The 18,296-nt window shown below is 45.1% G+C and overlaps 4 protein-coding genes across 5 annotated transcripts; 1 reads left to right on the top strand and 3 right to left on the bottom strand.

Moving 5' to 3' along the window:
• Positions 1-4,733: 4,733 nt before the first annotated feature.
• On the bottom strand, positions 4,734-5,333 carry ONS95_011957 (uncharacterized protein; the record flags this gene model as incomplete). Its single annotated transcript, XM_058505561.1, has 1 exon — positions 4,734-5,333. One exon carries the CDS (start codon positions 5,331-5,333, stop codon positions 4,734-4,736), a length of 600 nt encoding a protein of 199 aa, XP_058358083.1.
• A 5,034-nt stretch (positions 5,334-10,367) lies between these two features.
• Positions 10,368-12,489, bottom strand: MFS1 (MFS sugar transporter). Of its 2 annotated transcripts, none has more exons than XM_058505559.1 (4): positions 12,293-12,489; positions 11,364-12,236; positions 10,847-11,306; positions 10,368-10,782 (listed from the first exon to the last, which is right to left on the bottom strand). In XM_058505559.1, the coding sequence occupies exons 2-4, from the start codon at positions 11,923-11,925 to the stop codon at positions 10,500-10,502; spliced, it is 1,305 nt and encodes a 434-aa protein (XP_058358081.1). In that variant the 5' UTR covers positions 11,926-12,236; positions 12,293-12,489; the 3' UTR covers positions 10,368-10,499. The 2 variants fall into 2 exon arrangements, with proteins under 2 accessions (XP_058358081.1, XP_058358082.1); XM_058505560.1 differs by having other exon boundaries at positions 10,368-11,306; positions 11,364-11,953; positions 12,011-12,236.
• A 1,789-nt stretch (positions 12,490-14,278) lies between these two features.
• On the bottom strand, positions 14,279-15,355 carry ONS95_011955 (uncharacterized protein; the record flags this gene model as incomplete). Its single annotated transcript, XM_058505558.1, has 9 exons — positions 14,279-14,348; positions 14,423-14,501; positions 14,557-14,622; positions 14,671-14,742; positions 14,792-14,834; positions 14,882-14,947; positions 15,029-15,044; positions 15,237-15,277; positions 15,329-15,355. 9 exons carry the CDS (start codon positions 15,353-15,355, stop codon positions 14,279-14,281), a joined length of 480 nt encoding a protein of 159 aa, XP_058358080.1.
• A 205-nt stretch (positions 15,356-15,560) lies between these two features.
• Positions 15,561-17,119, top strand: TFB2 (RNA polymerase II transcription factor B 52 kDa subunit; the record flags this gene model as incomplete). The annotated part of the gene is made up of 4 exons (XM_058505557.1): positions 15,561-15,684; positions 15,732-15,819; positions 15,868-16,321; positions 16,367-17,119. 4 exons carry the CDS (start codon positions 15,561-15,563, stop codon positions 17,117-17,119), a joined length of 1,419 nt encoding a protein of 472 aa, XP_058358079.1.
• Between the last annotated feature and the right edge of the window lie 1,177 nt (positions 17,120-18,296).

The raw sequence follows: 18,296 nt of genomic DNA, 5'->3' as shown, positions 1-18,296 counted from the left end.
CCGACATGTGACCGGAGCTTGCTCCACCACCATGACCGAGAAGAGTCGCGTCATCTTCCGCACCGTCGCAGGATTTACCACGGCTATCAAGGGAGTCTTCGGAGACCCCAACGAGAAAGAACAGTCCGAGAAACACCTGCTTGGCATCCGCCAACGAGGATCCGTTCACGAATACACTGCCGAGTTCCACCGTCACTCCATGCGACTGGACTGGACGGATAGTGGTTTGAAAGCCCAGTACTACAAGGGCCTAAAGGACCATATCAAAGACGAACTCTCCAGGGCCGACAAACCCGACAGCCTGGAGGAAATGATCAAAACGGCTACAACCATCGACGAACGGATCCAGGAACGACAGAAGGAAAAAAGAGGGTATTTTGCCCCTACTCAATACAGGAAGCCTCAGTTCCCGGAACGACATGGGAAGAGAGGAGGAAACTTCCAACCCCACCCCAACAATAAACGGAGTCATCATGACCCGATGGAAATGGATGGGGCCGAGAGAGGAGGCAAGGGCCAGGCTGAGAAGCAGAAACGACGAGAGAAGGGCTTGTGCTACACCTGTGGCAAGGCCGGCCACCTCGCCAGGGACTGCTCTCAGAACAAGAACGGAGGGAAAGCCCCTCCTAAAGACAAACGACAATTCGCTTTGGCCGAACGAAAGACCGAGCGCCGCGAAGCGGCAGTGCTCGAACGAGTCAGCGAGGACGACGGTTGGGAGGAAGTCCTGACCGAATCCCTCGAAAACCAGCGAATCAGTGATATAGAATCCCTGGACACCCAACAAGAAAGCCAGGTGACTAATGATCACTGGGCAGACCGGCTGCCCATCATCAACGAAAATTGGGCCCTCCGCTCTCACAACGGAGAACGACGAGTCTGGATGCACGTGGGAGATAAGCCAGACCTAGCGGAAAAGCGAAGGACTCACGATGCCCCAGAGCGAGGCCTTAGTTGCGTCGTTGTCTACCGAGACGCCGAGATCATCGTATTCCAAGAGAACACCGAGTATACAGACCAACGATCTAAAAGATACACGGCTAGCCTTGTGGAAGAACCCGAGCCTCGGGAATATGGCCAGCTAGACGACTATCTGGAAGTCAAAGATACGTGGGTCGTGACCGCAACGACTAGCGGAAAACGGTATTGGAAGCGAAGACAGCAAGTATGGGAACCCCTCCGATTCCAGAGGACGAGAGAGGAACCCATACAGAGCCAGGTCAACCTTGAGGAGGATGTCCCGTACACCCTCATCAGTTACAACCAAGGCTTAAGGAAGTGGATGGACGAGACAACGGGAGAAATCGTCGAGGAACAAAGGGATTTACCCGTAAAACCGCAGGAGTACCCCGATCACCTCGATTACCCCGAACTCGCCGCCACCGGAGAGATGGACCAACTAGTGGTCCAAGTAGAGCTGAATGGGAATACAGCTAAGGCCCTGATCGACTCAGGAGCCATGGGAAGGTTCATTCACCCACGACTGGTGGAACAACTGAACATACCCATTATACGCAACCCACGCCCTTACAGACTCACCCTATTGGATGGGAAAAACGCAGGGGTTGACGGGTGGGTGCGAGACAAAACGGCGAGCATCGAAATGAAGATGCCTGATGGTCACACGGAGTACTTATCGTTCGACGTTGTCCCAGTTGGACGACACGATATCGTCCTCGGAACCATGTGGATGAACAGCCACAACCCCAGCATCGACTGGAAAGCAAGAACGCTTACTTTTGATAGATGCAACTGTCGCCGCAGTTGACTATCCGGCGAAAGGGAGGCTAGCGCCGCCTCCTTAAGGATGACGCCGATTGACTCTACACGAGAGAGTCCGATTCCCAGCCAGAAGGAATCTGAAGGTCATCCCAGACAGAAGGATGACGTACGGGAACAGCTGCCCGTACCCTATAGGAAGTACGCAAAGATGTTCGAGGATCCACAGGACATGAGGGCATTGCCTGAACATCAACCCTGGGACCACGAGATCAACTTCAAAGAAGGGTTCATACCCATTGCAGAGAAGCTTCGCTACCATAATTACGCCACCACGAGGACGCTTGAGGAATGGCGGGAACAAGGAGTGAAGAAAGGATGGATTCGGAAGTCCAAATCACCATGCGCGGTCAACATGTTAGTCGCCAAGAAAGCAGGGGATCCTAAGGGAAGACCTTGTGGCGACTATCGCATGATCAACAATGGGACGATAAGGGACGTGTATCCTTTGCCCAATGCTCAGTACCTGCGGGACAGGCTGGCCAGAGCAACGGTATACACCAAATTGGACCAACGTAACGCGTTTAATTTGATCCGAATCAAAAGAGGGCACGAATGGAAGACGGCTTTCATCCTACCCTCAGGCTTGTGGGAACACACGGTGATGCCATTCGGACTTACGAATGCACCGGCCACATGCCAAAGGCAGAATAACGAGATTCTGAAGGACTTCATCGGAAAATTCGCAATATGCTACCTGGACGATATCCTGGTCTACTCGAGAACCATCGAGGAACACCAAGGACACGTCCTACAAGTCATGGAAGCCCTACACAAGGTAGATTCTAGACTGAAACTATCAAAGTGTGAATTCTCGGTCAAGCAGGTCACCTTCCTGGGATATGTCATAAACCCAGGACGGATGAGCATTGACCCAGAAAAGGTCAGAGCGGTGAAAGAGTGGGAGTCACCCAAGAACGTCAAGGATGTGCAATCCCAACTGGGATTTGCCAATTTTTGTCGACAGTTCATCCGAAACTACTCCAAAATCGCCGAACCGCTCACCAACCTGACCAGGAAGGGTGTCTCTTTCACCTGGACTAGCCAGTGCGAGGAAGCCTTCCAACGAATCAAGAAGGAATTCACCAAGGAACCAATCCTTTACAGTTTCGACGAGGAAAGGGAAAGCATAATCGAAACCGACGCTTCGGATACCTGTACTGGTGCAGCCCACCTACAGCGAGACGAGGAAGGCCGACTACACCCAGTCGCCTACTATTCCGAAAAAATGTCCCCAGCCGAACAAAATTACAACATATACGAGAAGGAGCTCATGGCTATCGTCAAAGCATGCAAACATTGGAAGATCTATCTGCAAGGAGCCAAGTATCCAATCATCGTCCACACCGACCATATGAATCTTCGAACCTTCACAACCACTAAGGTCTTAGACAATCGACGGTTGGCCAGGTGGGCCGAGGAACTTGCCTCTTTTGATCTTGTAATCAAGTACGTGCAAGGAAAAGACAACGCCAGAGCCGACGCCCTGAGCAGGCTGCCAGGGTACGAAGGAGACAAGATCTACAATGAAACCGCCTTGCTCAAGGAATTGGACAATGGGGACTTAGTCCCCCACATCAGAGAAGCAGCGGCCTTAGAACTCAAGGGACCCTGGGCAGAAACACTGAAGAAAGCTCAGGAGCTCGAAAGGTCTCTCCTGAAGACCAACAACCACACCACGGTTGAGAAAGGATACGTGCGAGTAAATGGGAAGCTGTGGCTCCCGCCCAGCCTGACCAAGGAATATGTTCAGGAACAACATGGACTACCCGCACACGGACATCAAGGGGTACGAAGAACGTACCTAAGGATTTCGCGATGCTACTGGGGCGAGGGACTTCGCGCAGTAGTCAAGGAGGTAGTTGGAAATTGTGATGCCTGCATCAGGAACAAGCCAACCAGGCACGCACCTTATGGGCAGATGATCACAGTACCCATACCACCACAACCTTGGAAATCGATATCATGGGATTTTATTGGACCATTACCCATGTCCAAAGACCCGGCCACAGGAGTTAGCTATGATATGATACTGGTCATCATGGAGAGACTTACCAAATACATGAACCTAGTACCAGTCAAATCAACGCTCACGGCCGAGGACCTAGCGCAGGTATACCTTAAAGAAGTGGTCTCCAAGCGTGGAGTACCGGAAGAAATAGTGTCCGACCGGGACAAGCTGTTTACGTCCAAATTCTGGAAGGCATTGACGAGTTTCCTCGGAACCAAACGAAAACTCTCAACAGCATTTCACCCTCAGACAAATGGAGGAAATGAACGGATGAACCAAGTCGTTGAAGCATACTTGCGATGCTACATCAACTACCAACAAGATAACTGGGTAGGACTGCTGCCACTTGCAGAGTTCGCCTACAACAGCTCGACCACGGAAACAACCAACGTAACACCATTCTTCGCCAACTACGGTTACGAACCTGTCGCATACAGAGAACCCAACCTGACGGTTGAGGATAATGATGCGGCTCGCATCCAGGTCCAGAAGATTCAGGACCTACACAAGGAATTATCCCAGGAACTCCAGTTCGTAGCAGAAAGAAACGCACACTACTACAACAAAACGCGTAGCCAGGAGCCAACGCTACAGGAGGGGGATAGGGTTTATCTTTTACGGAAAAACATCAACACGCAGCGGCCAAGCGACAAATTGGACCACAAGAAATTAGGACCGTTCAAGATCAAGCAAGTCAAAGGACCTTTGAATTACGAACTCCAACTGCCGAACACGATGAAGAAGGTATTCCCAGTATTCCATATATCCTTATTGGAAAAAGCACCACCGGGCGCACCACCAGCCCCAAAAACAATCGCAGAACCCATCAATCCGCTTGAAGAATACGAAGTAGAGGAACTGCTGGATTGTCAGTACAAGTACGGTATCATCAAATACCTAGTGAAATGGAAGGATTACCCACAATCCGAGAACACTTGGGAACCTAGGTCAAACCTTCGCTGCCCGAAGCTGCTTGCCAGTTTCCATCAACGAAACCCAGGTCTGCCCAGAGCGGGTCCTCAGGGTCGAAGGGAAGGCCGACCGTCGGGTCGTAGGGGGGGTCGACGTCGCCGGAACTAGGACGTTCCGCGCCTGCCAACTCAGCACTTTTCTGTGCCTCCTCCGCCTTCCGCTTCTCCTCAGCTTCCTTTTCCAACGCTTCGAGAGCGTCGAGCTCTTCCATTGAGTTCAGCCCGGCAGCAATCATCTTCTGCCGCCTTTCGTAGAGGAAACGTTTCTGTTTCTTCAAACGAAGGATTTTCGCCATCGCCTCCTCTTCCTCGGCATCCAACTTCTCGATCTGGGAGTCAAGGGACTCCCAATCCAACGCTGTCGGCATGCGGTTCACGGTACGCACATCGCATGTCTTGTTTAGACGGGCACATCGACCACACCGAGTCAGTTTGGGATCGCGGGGCGACACACAGTCTTTGCAATTCGCATTTTCACATCTGGTACAGGGTGCCATGATTTTTCCACTCAATTCAATCTGTCGCCCAAGCGCAATATGATCGACTCTTTTGGTTGAGCGTTCGGGTGGCATGATGAAAGAAGAAGACGGCCGTGGGCAGTCGTCGATATTTCCTTAGGCATACTTAAGCGTGAGGACACGCTAGGCTGGAAGGGGGATAGTGTCACGAACCAGGCTCAGTCTTGGTACAAGTCACGGGTTGGCACCATAATACTGATGGTACTACCAAGTGGATGGCACCAGTCGGTGTTTGGTACCAAAGGGTTGATGGTACCATTGAGAGAATGGCACCAACAAGAGAATGGTACGAATTAGCGAGTAGTACCATACTCCACGCTCGTTGTCATAATAATAGTTATGTTGATCACGGTGGACATGGGTCACGTGATGTGCTAGCTTGCTAGACGGGCTTGCGGGCTTGCGCGCCCTGCAAGACGTCTTGCACGGCTTGCACAGGAAGTCGGAAGTTCTATATAACGAGTAGGTAGTTTCCTAGATAGTAGAGCTTCGTGCTCAAATCAAATAGCAAGTTTACACCTAGTTTACCACTGCTTGTAACGTCTCAATTCCTATTGAGAAACGAGCGTCTTGTTACCTTACTTCATAGCTGATACCAACCGACGAGTCTGTACTCACGACACCGACCGAGTTAGAAACGTTACACTCCTGTAGAACCTTACTATCTATCCTTAGAATAATTTCCTATTATATTCCGTCCCCTACGTAGTATTAGTTTAAATATCGAATATATTATTATCTAACTTTCCCTTATATTCTATTCCGATTCTAAACGTTATTCTATTACCTTCTATATATTATAGATATCAGAGGAGAGGTTTCGTATCTTAGAAGTAAGATTTAAAGGGATTTAATATATACCGCGCTAGCTAGCTTATTATATAAGTAATATCAGGTCGTGTAAAGTTTAAGAGGTATATTAGAGAGCTGATAATCTACTAAAATAGTAAGATCTCTTTAGGGGAAGCTAGTATAATACCTTTATCTTTAGCTAACTCCCTTAGTACTATTCCAGCGGCTATAAGTAAGGTATTACCTCTAGCTATAACTATTCTAAACTTTTCTAGTAGCTTTTATATATAAGCTATTTAATAAATCCGTAGAGTCTTATTCTTCCTATCCCTCTTAACTTATAGGCCTATAAATATATTAATAGCTCCGAGGTCTTTACTTTTCTAAGTCTTTAAGAGCTATTTCTTAAGATATTCGTAGTTAGTAGGGTTACTTATAATTAGTATATTATTAACGAAGACTAATATATACACTCTATTCTTAAAGATAAAGAGATTAGGATTAGCTTCTAATACTTCTAGACCTAGCTTTTCTATCTTATCTTTAATAAGAAGCTACTATTCCCTAGGTACTTATTTCAAGCTATAGAGAGAGCGTAGGAGCTTTAGATATATATCTTTCCTTCTATTTAGCTCTAAGTAAAGCTTATTCTATATCTCCGGCGTCTTATTATTTAGAATTATTATATATATATCTTCTTTCAAGTATACGTTTAGGAAAGTAGTATTGATATCGATATACTCGATCTCTAGGTCTCTTTTAGCTGTAATAGCGAGTAGTGCTTATAAAGTAGAATAGTATATAATACTCGCGAAAGTATTAAAGTAGTTAAAGCTATGTTTTTACTTAAAGCCTCTTACTATAAGCCTAGCCTTTCGCCGTGCTATAGAGCTATTAAAGTTGATTTTATTACGTAGAACTAGTCTTAAAGATATTAGTTTTAAGCCGGAGGGAGGCTTACTAAAGTATACTCTATAGGTTCTAGCGCTTTATATAGCTTATAATTCCTTAAGAATAGCGGCCTTCTATTCCACTAGATTCTCCCTTAGAGCCTCTACAATAGTTATAACCTTAAGAGGTCGTATAAGTTTACCCTCTAGTACAATTAGCGCTATTTAATAGGTTAATACCTTATTAAGGATTTACTAAGAGTATAGCTTCGTAGTTATCACCTAAGTAGCTTACTCGAAGTATTATTTTCTATACTATTTCCTATTATATCTTAATAGTAGAGTATTATTAGACGCGTTTACTAGTTAAGTCTATTTAAGGAGGTGTTAATCAGACGCTCTCTTAGTATCTTTTACTATATTTTCTATAGCTAACCTTCCCTTTAAAGGATTTTCAGCTTCTATAGCTAGCCTCTCTCCTAGAGGTCTTTTAGCTTCTATAGCTAGCCTCTCTCTTAGAGGTTTTTCTAAGTCTTTAGTACCCTTAGCTAGCCTCTTAGTAAGTACTAGACTAGTAGCCGGTAATAGAGGTCTTTCTACTGCCTTATTACTACCTTTTAGTATAGTTTCCTTACTACTAGTGTATATAAAGTATATTATATACTCGTTAAAGCCGTAGTCAGCTATTTCTAGTTCCTTAAAGGTTTCTACGTTCAGAAGCTTATAAGTTAAGGTATTAGCTATACCTACTAATATAAAATACCCCGGAATTATCCTTTACTTTATTTTGCCCTAATATAGCCCTAGTAGATATAAAGGGTACACTATAGAGCTAAATACTCTTATTTTAGAGAGGTTTATAAGCTATCCTTTATACGCTTCAATTAAAGTAAGTCTAGTAGCTGTTTTATATAATAAAGCAGTAGTTAGGCGTCTATTCTTTAGCTTTACCGCCTATTTAATAGTATAGTACTATATATTCTCAGGTATCTTCGTGTTATAGAGGATTAAGCGTGTAATCTTAGCTAGTTTATATATCTATCGCTCTACGACTTTATTTAGAGAGTATTTATATAAAGAAGAGAGTTTAGGAACAATTCCACTCTCTTATAGCTAGTTAATAAACTTAGGACTAAACTCTCCTTTACTATTATTAGTCCTCTAGTAGATAATTATACGGAATTTACTTTACCTTTAAGTTTTAAGCTATAGCTTTAATTTCCAAATAACTAGTTAAATAGTTAATATAGACTTATTAACTAAGAGATCTACTTAACACGTCCTCGTAGTATTATCTATTATTAAAAGGAAGTATTTATAGCCGCGAATTAAGCGTAGTAAGATACTAGAGATATTAGTATATAGTCGACGAATAAGTATATTAGTTCTACTATCTGACTTCTTATTAAAGTGCTCTTTTATATAGCTTATAAAATAAGCCTTATAATACCTCTCTCCCTTTAGCTCCGGAACAGAAATCAGTCTTATTCTATAACTATTATAAGTAACTAGTTTCTTTAAATAGGCGTAATTTATATAGCTTAAACGCTTATAGAGTAGATCTACCTTTATTTCCTCTGTACTAAGCTAACTCTCTATTCATTCCTTTAGTAGCTTTAAGTCTAACAGAATTATATTATATATAACTTAATATTAAGGATTCGTATCTAGAATATATAAACCTCTATTTCTTATACTTATAAAGGCTAGTTCATTATTCTAGTATCTATTTACTAATATCTTAGTTAGTTCCGTATTAATTCCTTTATCTAAGAGTTAATATATTAATACTAGCTTTATAGCTCCGAAGTTAGGTATATATTATATATCTTTAAGAGTTAACTTATTAATAGTAATATCTCTATAACTTTTAGCTATTAAGTACGAATTAGTCGCTATTTTAATATATTTAGCATTACGCTAGCGCTTAAGTTACTTAAACTTAGCTAGAACTCCACTAAAGTAGTAAGTAGCGCTAGAGTCGATTTTCTAAATAAATTCTATAATAGAGATTATTAATAAAGTATATTCTATATCTTTAGTGTAGTAAATCTCTTCTAAAGAGAACACAAGATAAGTATTATTATCTTTAATTTCCTCTACTTTATTAGCGCTATCTCTTATATAAGTATTCTTAGCTTCCGTGTAATCTACGTACTAGTAGCTATAGCCTTTATACTAAGTATACTAATTTTAGCCTAATTTAGAGCGATTTCCTCTCTTTTCTACGCGCCCTTTATATCTCTATTAGCTACTACCCCTGCTATTATTATTCTGTCTTTCCTATCCTCTCCTATTCTTACGTATATTACCTCTCCCATGTGAGTAGCCTCTACCCCTTTAGCCTCTACTATCTCTATTACCTCTCTCTCTATTATAGCCTCTATTCGTGTAGTTCGCAGCGTTACTAGTAGCTACAAGTTAAAGCTATTCCTTCTATTAAATTTAATATTTATTAAGCTTTCATATAATATCTCTAAGATCTAGGTCTTACGATTCTAAGGTAAGCGCTATAATAATCTAAGCTCCGGATACTAGTAACAACTATAATAGCTTAAGATATATATCCTTATTAGTAAGAAGTTTACTATTACTACTAAGCTTTACTTTAAAGAGTAAGAGCCTTATAATATAGTTCTAAAGTATTTCCTTTCCTAGGATAAACTTTATCTTAAAGAAATCGTCTCTTATATTAGTAAAGGTAAGACTCCTTTAAACTACTTTACCTTCGTCTGTATAAATAGCTTCTTAGAGAGGCTTAGTGTTATTTAGTTTAATAATATCTCTATACTTAGGAAAGAGAAGCTTAGAGATTAAGTTAATAACTATTTTAAAAGCTTCCTTCTTTTCCTTAGCGTAAGTATTCTACTAATTAATACTATTTAGCACGCTAACTTTAGTAAGAACGTGATAAAGAACACTAGCCCTAGCTAGCTCTTATTTAGTCTTAAGCTCCTATTTAAAGAAGTTATTAAACTCTAGTAGAGTTTTACTTTTTAAGGCTCTAGCGATATAGGGAATTAGTGCTTTTAATTAGGATAATATTATAATATAGTAGTAGATATATTAAGAGTTAATAAAGTGGAGATCTTAATAAAAATAAAGTTTTAAGGTCTTTTTCGATCGATTAGAATTACTACTATATTATAATTACAGTTGTATAAGGAGCTACTACAGAGAGAGAGAATCTCCTATATAAAGGGGTAGCGTACTCAGTAGTACGGCCTATAGTACTGAGTCTACGCCTACAATCCCCATATTTCTAACAGAGACACCCCCTTTCATTGACCCACTTGGTTACCTTAGGCGAGCTCGCGAGCGCGAGCAAAAGCAACGGAAATTGCAAGCTGCTAGCGAGCAGAATCAAAACACAGAGAGGAAAATGGAGAATACAATAAATAATATGTACTTTCAATGGGTATCAATTTTGCTTGCTAGCGCTGAAGAGTGTCGTCAATCATTACATCACCCACTCAAGAATACAAATTACCATTCCTATCAAAACAAGCGTCCTCCCGCCCCTTCCCCCTCAGCGGTATCAAACTGTTTTCTCGAAATGCTCATTATGTTCTGTAACACCTTTCTCTTCACCTCTTCCCGCACCCAATGGCGCCGCAATCTTAAGTTTTCCAGCCTCGATATCCTTCTCCAGTTGGTCGAGTCGCGAACCTTTCTTGACGCCCTTCCAAGGTTTGATACCGCTGTCAAACACGTCGTCCATTTCTTCGAGCGTTTTGCCTTTTGTTTCAGGCGCGGTGAGGAACATGTGTATGAATGCCATGCCGTTGAATGTCCCGAAGATCATGTACATCTTCCAGTTGCTAGTGAGTGATTGATCAGCTTGCTTCGACTTCTGATATGGGCATGGGTGAAAGAAGAACGTACATATTCCATAACAATGGGGGCACGGCGAACGCGAGACAGCAATTGAAAAACCAATTGCTGGCCGTTGCTAGGGAAACAGCTTTGGCTCTGATCTTTGTGGGGAATATTTCAGACGGGTATGTCCAGGATGTTGGACCCCATGTTGTGGCGAATGTGCAAACGAATAGGTAAGTCATCGCTACAATGGCTTTTGAAACTGGCTTATTGTCGTGCACAATCCACGAAATGTCCGAGTTGTTGGCATCCTTAAGGTCACCTACATTTGGCTCTCCGTAGGTAGCCTGGAGCGCACCGACGATGAAAAGGAAGGTCATCATGAGGAAGGATCCGGTGAGCATGGCGGGTCGACGACCGAATCTGTCTAAGTAGAGGATAGCGGGGAGAGTGAGAGCAACGTTGAGGATGTATTGGATGGAGGCCGTGATGAGCGGGGAAGCGATGTTGGCTCCCTCCATGATGTCTGATGGTTGTCAGATCAAGAAATAAAGTGACAGGGAAAAAAAGTGTAAATACTAACAGACAATATAGTACATCATTATATTCATACCACATAGCTGAGACCAGGCCTGTATTGACATTCCTAGTAATACACGCTTCAGCATGCGCGGCTCAACCAGTTGCCTGTAAGAGCTGGTCGCCTCCTCCCTCTCGAAGCGAAGAGCCTCCTCGATTTCCTGGTATTCAGCAAGTACTTTCGGATGGTTGACATCTCCGCCTCCATGAAGATTCGCCATGATCTGAATAGCCTCTTCCCATCGATCCTGCGAAGCTAGCCATCTAGGTGATTTCGGCAAGAAGAACATGCCAAAAAATAGGATCACTGCTGGGACAATCTGAACACCCCATGGGATTCGGAATGCTGACGTCGGTTGGTTGGCATTTTGTGGGCCTCCTCCAACCCAAGAGGCACCGTATTGGATGAAATACTGGATGAGAATCCCCCATGTGATCGCCCACTGCTGCAGAGAGACAACACGACCTCTAATCTCCTTTGGTGCAATTTCCGCTTGGTAGACCGGACATATCGAACTTGCTATTCCGACACAGATACCAGCAATGACGCGACCAACGACAAGCATTCCAATATTAACAGAAAGACATTGAATTCTAGCACAAGTTTAGCCATGGACTATTATAAGTGTGAGGAGACTTGGGAGAAGGTACATTGAACCCACGATCCAGAACACAGACGCGATTTGAATACTAGTCCGACGTGAATACTTGTCCGCGATGAAAGACGATGCTAAAGCTCCAACGAGCGATCCAAATGGCATGGCACAGGTGATTCCTCCTTGGCGGTAGGATTTTGGACCGCCGAAGTATCGTTTGTATGCTTGAGTGCCTAACACACCCGACATACTAGATATATCGAACCCGAAAAGTCCGCCGCCTAGAGAACGTAAGTAAAGTTTATGATTGATTGAAGAGCGTGAGCTGAAGACTTACCGATGGCGGCGAACGAGCAAATGAAGTAGACATTCGTAGCTTGCCACATCCTGAATCTCTTCCCGGTTCTGATAGTCGAGCTCAAGGTCGTGAGTCTACAAGTCGTCGGTCTAGCTAGACCTCAAGACCCATAGCTGGAAGCACGAAGCAAGTAATGTGAAGTGAAGTCAATCCAGCATGTCACGTACAAGAACAGGAGGCAAGTATATTTCCTGCACGTCAGCGGAGACCTACCCACATATATAAACGCATGGCGCAGTGCCGCGCCGCACTTCCTCCCCCTCCTTCAGCAAGCGCAGCCCAGATATGTGCATGACCTGGCCGCTGGAAGCACCACACCCATGCAGTACAGCTTGCACCCACAATAATAATGACAAGCCATGCACGCAACCTGCCGAGCCCGTCCCCTCCCTTCCTTTGTCCCACCAAACAAGAATAGGGCTTCTAACAAGTGATTCGTGGCGTGGCTTGCCCTTGCTCAGCACCCCGGATTTGCTTACCGCAGGCACTGGACATTTGGTGGTCTGACTACTGAGATAGCGAGAGTCGTATCGTGAGTTGCTGTATTGTAACTTGTTCTAGTCGTGGCTATTGGTCGCGGGATGTTCTGGACCAGGATAGCTACAGCTTGAACGTTACGCCCCCCAGGCTCTCTTTTAGAGTCCCACGAGGAGGATGATCTTCCCCGCAAAAGGCTTATTGTGTACCCACTGAACGCGAAAAGTAGGAGCTCCTTACAGTAGATTACCTAAATTCAGATCAAGTACTGTTCCCGAAATATAGTTCAGCCTTGTTGTGATTTACTTACCTTACCTTACCTTCCCTTGTCATCGTTAATCCATCTTTAGATTATCTTGCAGGCCAACAGAAGCAAAATTACCCATCAACAGCAAAAGGTAGGCATGGTATGGTAAATTTACAGTACCACAAACCTTTCCCTCGCTTGCTGAACTCACTCATTTCCTTACCGAAAAAATCAGGAGATGCAGGAGCGGAGCAGGTTTCAATTTGCGAAGTCGTCTCCTTCGATTCTGATATGCTTCCCGTACTTCCCGTAGCCATAAGAATAACAATTATCCCGGCTGTTCGACTTGGCAGGCAGAGAGAAAAACTGAAGCCGTGATGCCGCCGAAGGAAGGCCGCCCCGTTGCCCGATTTTGCCCACCCCCGCATTCTGCTAGCGAGTGGCTTCAGGGGGCTTAGGGGGGTTTTTACGGGCTAGGTACAGCAGCGCCACCGCTGTCATGGGTCGCTTCGTGGGGCAGGAATACTTGTAGGATCTTTGAAGGTCTGGAATTTGAAGGGAAGATGAAGGTGGAAAGTTGAGCGATGGTAGAAGAAGTCCCTTATTGTGTTGATTGGAGTAGACTGAATTTGAGGATGGGTCTTGTGTTGTTCTGCACTTGCCGCGTAGGGAACGGCTTCAGGTCCCGCTGTCAATTCCAAATGATGAACCTTCTGCCGATGTGCGAGGCATCATTCCGGGAGATTGCACTCCAACATACTCCGTGTTGGCACTCTGATGATAATACGAAAAGAAAGACCAAAGTGGACCAAGCCGAAAAAAACTGCACCTTGCGCCACATGTAGATGGGGCCTTGATGCAAGCTTGAAGAACTACTTGTGGTACAACAAGATATGGGTGGCTGCCATAGCGAATGGACGGGCTTGTGACTTCGTGAGGTTGTGAGACGTGGAGAATTGCAGATGATTATGTTGCACGCGTACTCGTAGAGCCCAAGTATCGACATATGATGAATGTGAACGTAGAGGCAGGTATGATAGGGGCAGGCGTAAAAGCGCCGCTTGGAGTACGACCAGCGCCGCAAGTGTGCGAAGGATGAAGAATCTCCACGGGCAATGATATCCCTCACACATCGCTTTATCAACAAATAGAAACATGATAAGATGTTCGAAAGCCGCAAATTGCTTGATCCGTCTAATCTGATACGTATAAGTCCAGGTCCAGGCATATCTACTCTCGGCTCATTTCTTCTCATGAGGTGACAAGATCTCAACGATGTTCTCAGGATGTTTCCACGCTTGAGCAACATATCTGCGAAAGTATGCAATGATCAGCAAGTTTCTGTTGAGGTTCTCTTTGTGTATGTATCTCATGCAATAACTTGCTTTGTGTGACTTCCTCTCGCAGCTAACTGCCCCTTGCCGTTTGTGAACTCGATGGATGTGTATGCTAGGGTCTTGCCGACTTGTTTGTTGTTAGGAGAGGGGATGATGGCAATGAGCTGATAAAGGGAACTTACACTTATCGCACTTGACGACTGCTTTGAGAATGTCTCCAACCTGACCGCCGGAATTGAGGTAGGTGACTAATAAAAGTATTAGATAGATGGATGATACTGTGATGGAAAACTAACCATTGAGATCAGTGGAGACGCCAGTTGCGTATAATCCTCTCGAAGCTACAGCCAGTGATCCGCCAAGATCAACTGTTACCCATATTAGTGAGACATTCAAGACTTGAAGAGGATTGCTCACCCATGCTCGCTATTGTTCCACCATGGATGATATTGAGGCGATTCTACGATTTGTTAGAATATCAAGAATTAAGAGGTCACGAGGTCTAACCGTGTGCTCTTTCTTGATATCTAGCTCAAAGTCCACTCGCCCAGGTTCGGCGGCCGTAACTCGTATCTATAGTTTCTGGGATCAGAACTGGCAATATTACAAGCGGCTGAGATCAGAAGTCGAATTGCAATGTTAAGAAGTCCATACATTCTCTCCGAACAATCTGGTTTAACCACATTAGCATTGTAATACAACGTAGAAGGAGAGAGCCAAAAAAGCAGCTACTTCCACCTCTAATCTCTATAATCATGACAATTTAAGAACATAATCTTCGTATAAGTCCCAAAGAAATGTGTAAACCCTCTGGAGTAGAAGCTCAAAAGAATTGACTGAAATATTAAAGAAAAGTGACTACCTCGGCTCTAATCCAGACTCTGCCTGGAAAGACTTCAGAACCTGCAACTCAATTAGAATTTTCAAGCGAGTTGATATATTTCCAGTACTTACAGATCTGACAAATCTTAACGCCGCCATCTTGCAGTATATATTCACGACCTGCAGATGAAAGAAGCTCAACGAGGAGGAAGTCCGACGTCACGGGAAATTCAAGGGGGTCCGTGCACATCGTCCAAGATTCAAAGATCAGGCTGCACGCGAGGCTTCGAAAAATAAAGCACTGCATTCACGAACAATGATCAATAGGTAACAACTCGAGTCCTGAGATATAGACACCTTCAAGATGTCTGTCTCAACACTTGCTTCTTTCGAGTACCTGGAGAGACTTCCAGGTACGACCTTCCGACGACTGTATGAGCAGCCATCAACAGCTCTCGCCATCTTCAGGCGCATGTTGCCGCATTTGGGTATGGATTACATTCTGCTTAGGAGTCAGACATCTAATGAAAAGCAGCAAAGACATTCGTTATGGCTATGCTGTATATGACTAAGCCTCTGCCACTCTCAGATCTCGAGCTTTGGGTTCACCCAGGAAGCAAAAAGTACGCCACTCCAGTCCACCCGAGTCGAGCTCTGCTAACAGCCCACAGAGAACGAGATCATGCCCTTTCCCTCCTGTCTCGACTCCACGTCGTAACCATCTCAGCCCCGAGTCGAGAAGATCCCCAATCCGTCTCCCTGACGAAGAATTTCAGTGCCTCGCTACGGCTAGCTTTGACAGGAGGAGGAGAACATCAATCGTTCGGTGTGCCGTCTCACAATTCAGCTGTTGGTGGTTTGGATACGGAGTTTCTCGATGGCTTTGCGAGAGAGCAGTGGGAGGGCATATTACACTATGTGGTCAACAGTGTTGGGGATCGCGCAGGACAGGATGGTCAGGGACCCCAGGCATCTGTGAGGCAGTTGCTGGAGGCGGGAAAGCTGGTTACGGCTGGTAGGAGGGCAGGTGGAGGAATTACACAGGCTGGATTCTCGTTTTTGTTGCAGGAGGTTAATGCCCAAGTTTGGACACTCCTCTTGCTGTGGATCGAAAATGCAGAACATGTTGGTAGCCTCGTGTCCCCTTGCTACAATGGCTAACACATACAGATGGGATTGGAGTCCGTGGACGTTCTCTCGTTCCTGTTCATGCTTGGATCTCTCGAATTGAGTCGCGCTTACAGCACTTCTACACTTTCACAATCTCAACGGCAGATGCTGAAATATTTGGTCGATTTCGGTCTGGTGTATATTCCGCCCTCGGCACCTACTCAATTCTACCCTACTCGACTAGCTACCACCCTCACTTCCGATGCCAGCGCACTTCGAAGTGTCTCTGCTGGCTTTGAAGCTGCTCTCGCATCTGCTAGCGGCTCAAAGGGATTCATTATCATCGAAACCAACTATCGAGTATACGCATATACCGACTCTCCTCTACAGATAGCTGTTCTAGCACTCTTCACTCGACTCGGAGTCCGCTATCCAAACATGGTCACAGGCCGCATAACACGAAAGTCCGTCGCAAACGCCATCTCACATGGTATCACGTCCGATCAGATAATTTCCTACCTCGGCACGCACGCACATCCACAACTAGTAAAGGCCGCTGCAGTACATGGAAATCCAGTGCTTCCTCCTACAGTGGTGGATCAGATCCGACTCTGGCAGATTGAGAACGAGAGGATGAAAGCCACAGCAGGTTTCCTATTCAAGGAGTTTGACAGCAAGAAGGAGTATGAGGCTTGTGTGAAGTATGCGGATGAGAATGGCGTGTTGATATGGAAGAACGATCCGAGAATGATCTTCTTTGTTACTAGGCACGAACAGTTGAGAGACTACATCAAGAGTAGAAAGAGCAAGTAGGCCGGGCCTCTCGCGACCACAATCGAAACTCGGAAGGGAAGGTGGGGGAAGGCCGCATAAAGGGTCTATCCTCGAGTAGGCCTACTTGGCAACGGTGTCCTGGGGCGAATTTGGAAGCAAGCATAGCGCGGCGTTAAGGATTGGGCTTGGGATATGGTTACGGAAAGCCAGGATCTTTGATCCTAGGTTTTTGCTGGTCTCATCTTTGAGTTGGTGGGGTAATCACTAGAGTAGACGGAAATGCTACCGAAAGTAACGGCGAGGGGAAAATGTTACAAGCAATTCCCAGCTTGTCAGGGTATCATGGCCACGAAGACACCTGCCATCGAGCAAGTCTGCTTACCATCTTGCTTCCATCACAATCTCTGCTGTCTTCTGGCCCTGTAATCTTCCTTATTTGTCTCCATTCTTCTACGTTGCACTTGGCATCGGCCATCGTACCTTCAAGAGAATGGGTGCAGACTTACAGACCTCCACATGGGGGGTCTAGTCAACTCTCGCCCTGCATAAATCTCTCCATATCTGCAGATGCCCTGATGATCGAAATTCCCCGGTCCAAAAGAAGGCTTAGTTTGACGTTCGGCCCTTGCCTGCCTTGACAATTCTTGGGAATGCTGGGAAAGCTTCGGCCCGCTCCATTAGATCTCCATCAAAACCCAATGCACTCCATTTTCGGGCGCCAACATAGCCAGCGGCAGTGCCCGAGTAGTACAAATTTGGCATATAGTTTTGTAAAATAATAACTTTTATTTATACAGGAGGCGCAATTGGTACCGTGCGATGATAGGAGCCTGATGTTTCTTTTTCTCTGCCCCACTACTTGGTTGGGCTTGCTGGCTACGTCATCGCATGGTTGAAGCGGTCTGGACAAAGAAGGGAGCTATTTATGAGAACTTCACATGCGGAAGGATGCTTCTTATTGATAAGGTAGCACTCAGTTTTTTTCTATCTACTCACTCCAAAATAGAAACAAACCCACCTTCTCCTTCAACTATATTTATCATAGCATCCAGGAAGTATTGCCAGCGGTGGATAAGAACCGCAGCGGAATCACGTGGATATCAACAGTCTCGGATTCAGGCCGTGGCTGCCCAAGGTGCCCAATCGCAGCGTGCAGCGTTCACCCCTGCATGTTTGCATCGTCACTCAAGTCCCGGTTTCTCGACTCGACTCGACC

This window comes from Cadophora gregata (assembly GCF_030347475.1).
Source record: "Cadophora gregata isolate MNR1 chromosome Unknown scaffold_6, whole genome shotgun sequence".
Lineage (NCBI taxonomy): Eukaryota > Fungi > Ascomycota > Leotiomycetes > Helotiales > Ploettnerulaceae > Cadophora > Cadophora gregata.
Note: the sequence above shows the minus strand (reverse complement) of the source record. Positions and strands in the feature narration are given on the sequence as shown.

Excerpts from the sequence above, each read along its gene's own strand:
- MFS1 (XM_058505560.1), bottom strand. The coding sequence starts at position 12,341 with ATGTGGCAAGCTACGAATGTCTACTTCATTTGCTCGTTCGCCGCCATC. Across the intron at positions 11,954-12,010 it reads TTCTGGATCGTGGGTTCAAT|AATTCAATGTCTTTCTGTTA; the intron begins GTACCTTCTCCC and ends AACTTGTGCTAG. Across the intron at positions 11,307-11,363 it reads AATGATGTACTATATTGTCT|ACATCATGGAGGGAGCCAAC; the intron begins GTTAGTATTTAC and ends GACAACCATCAG.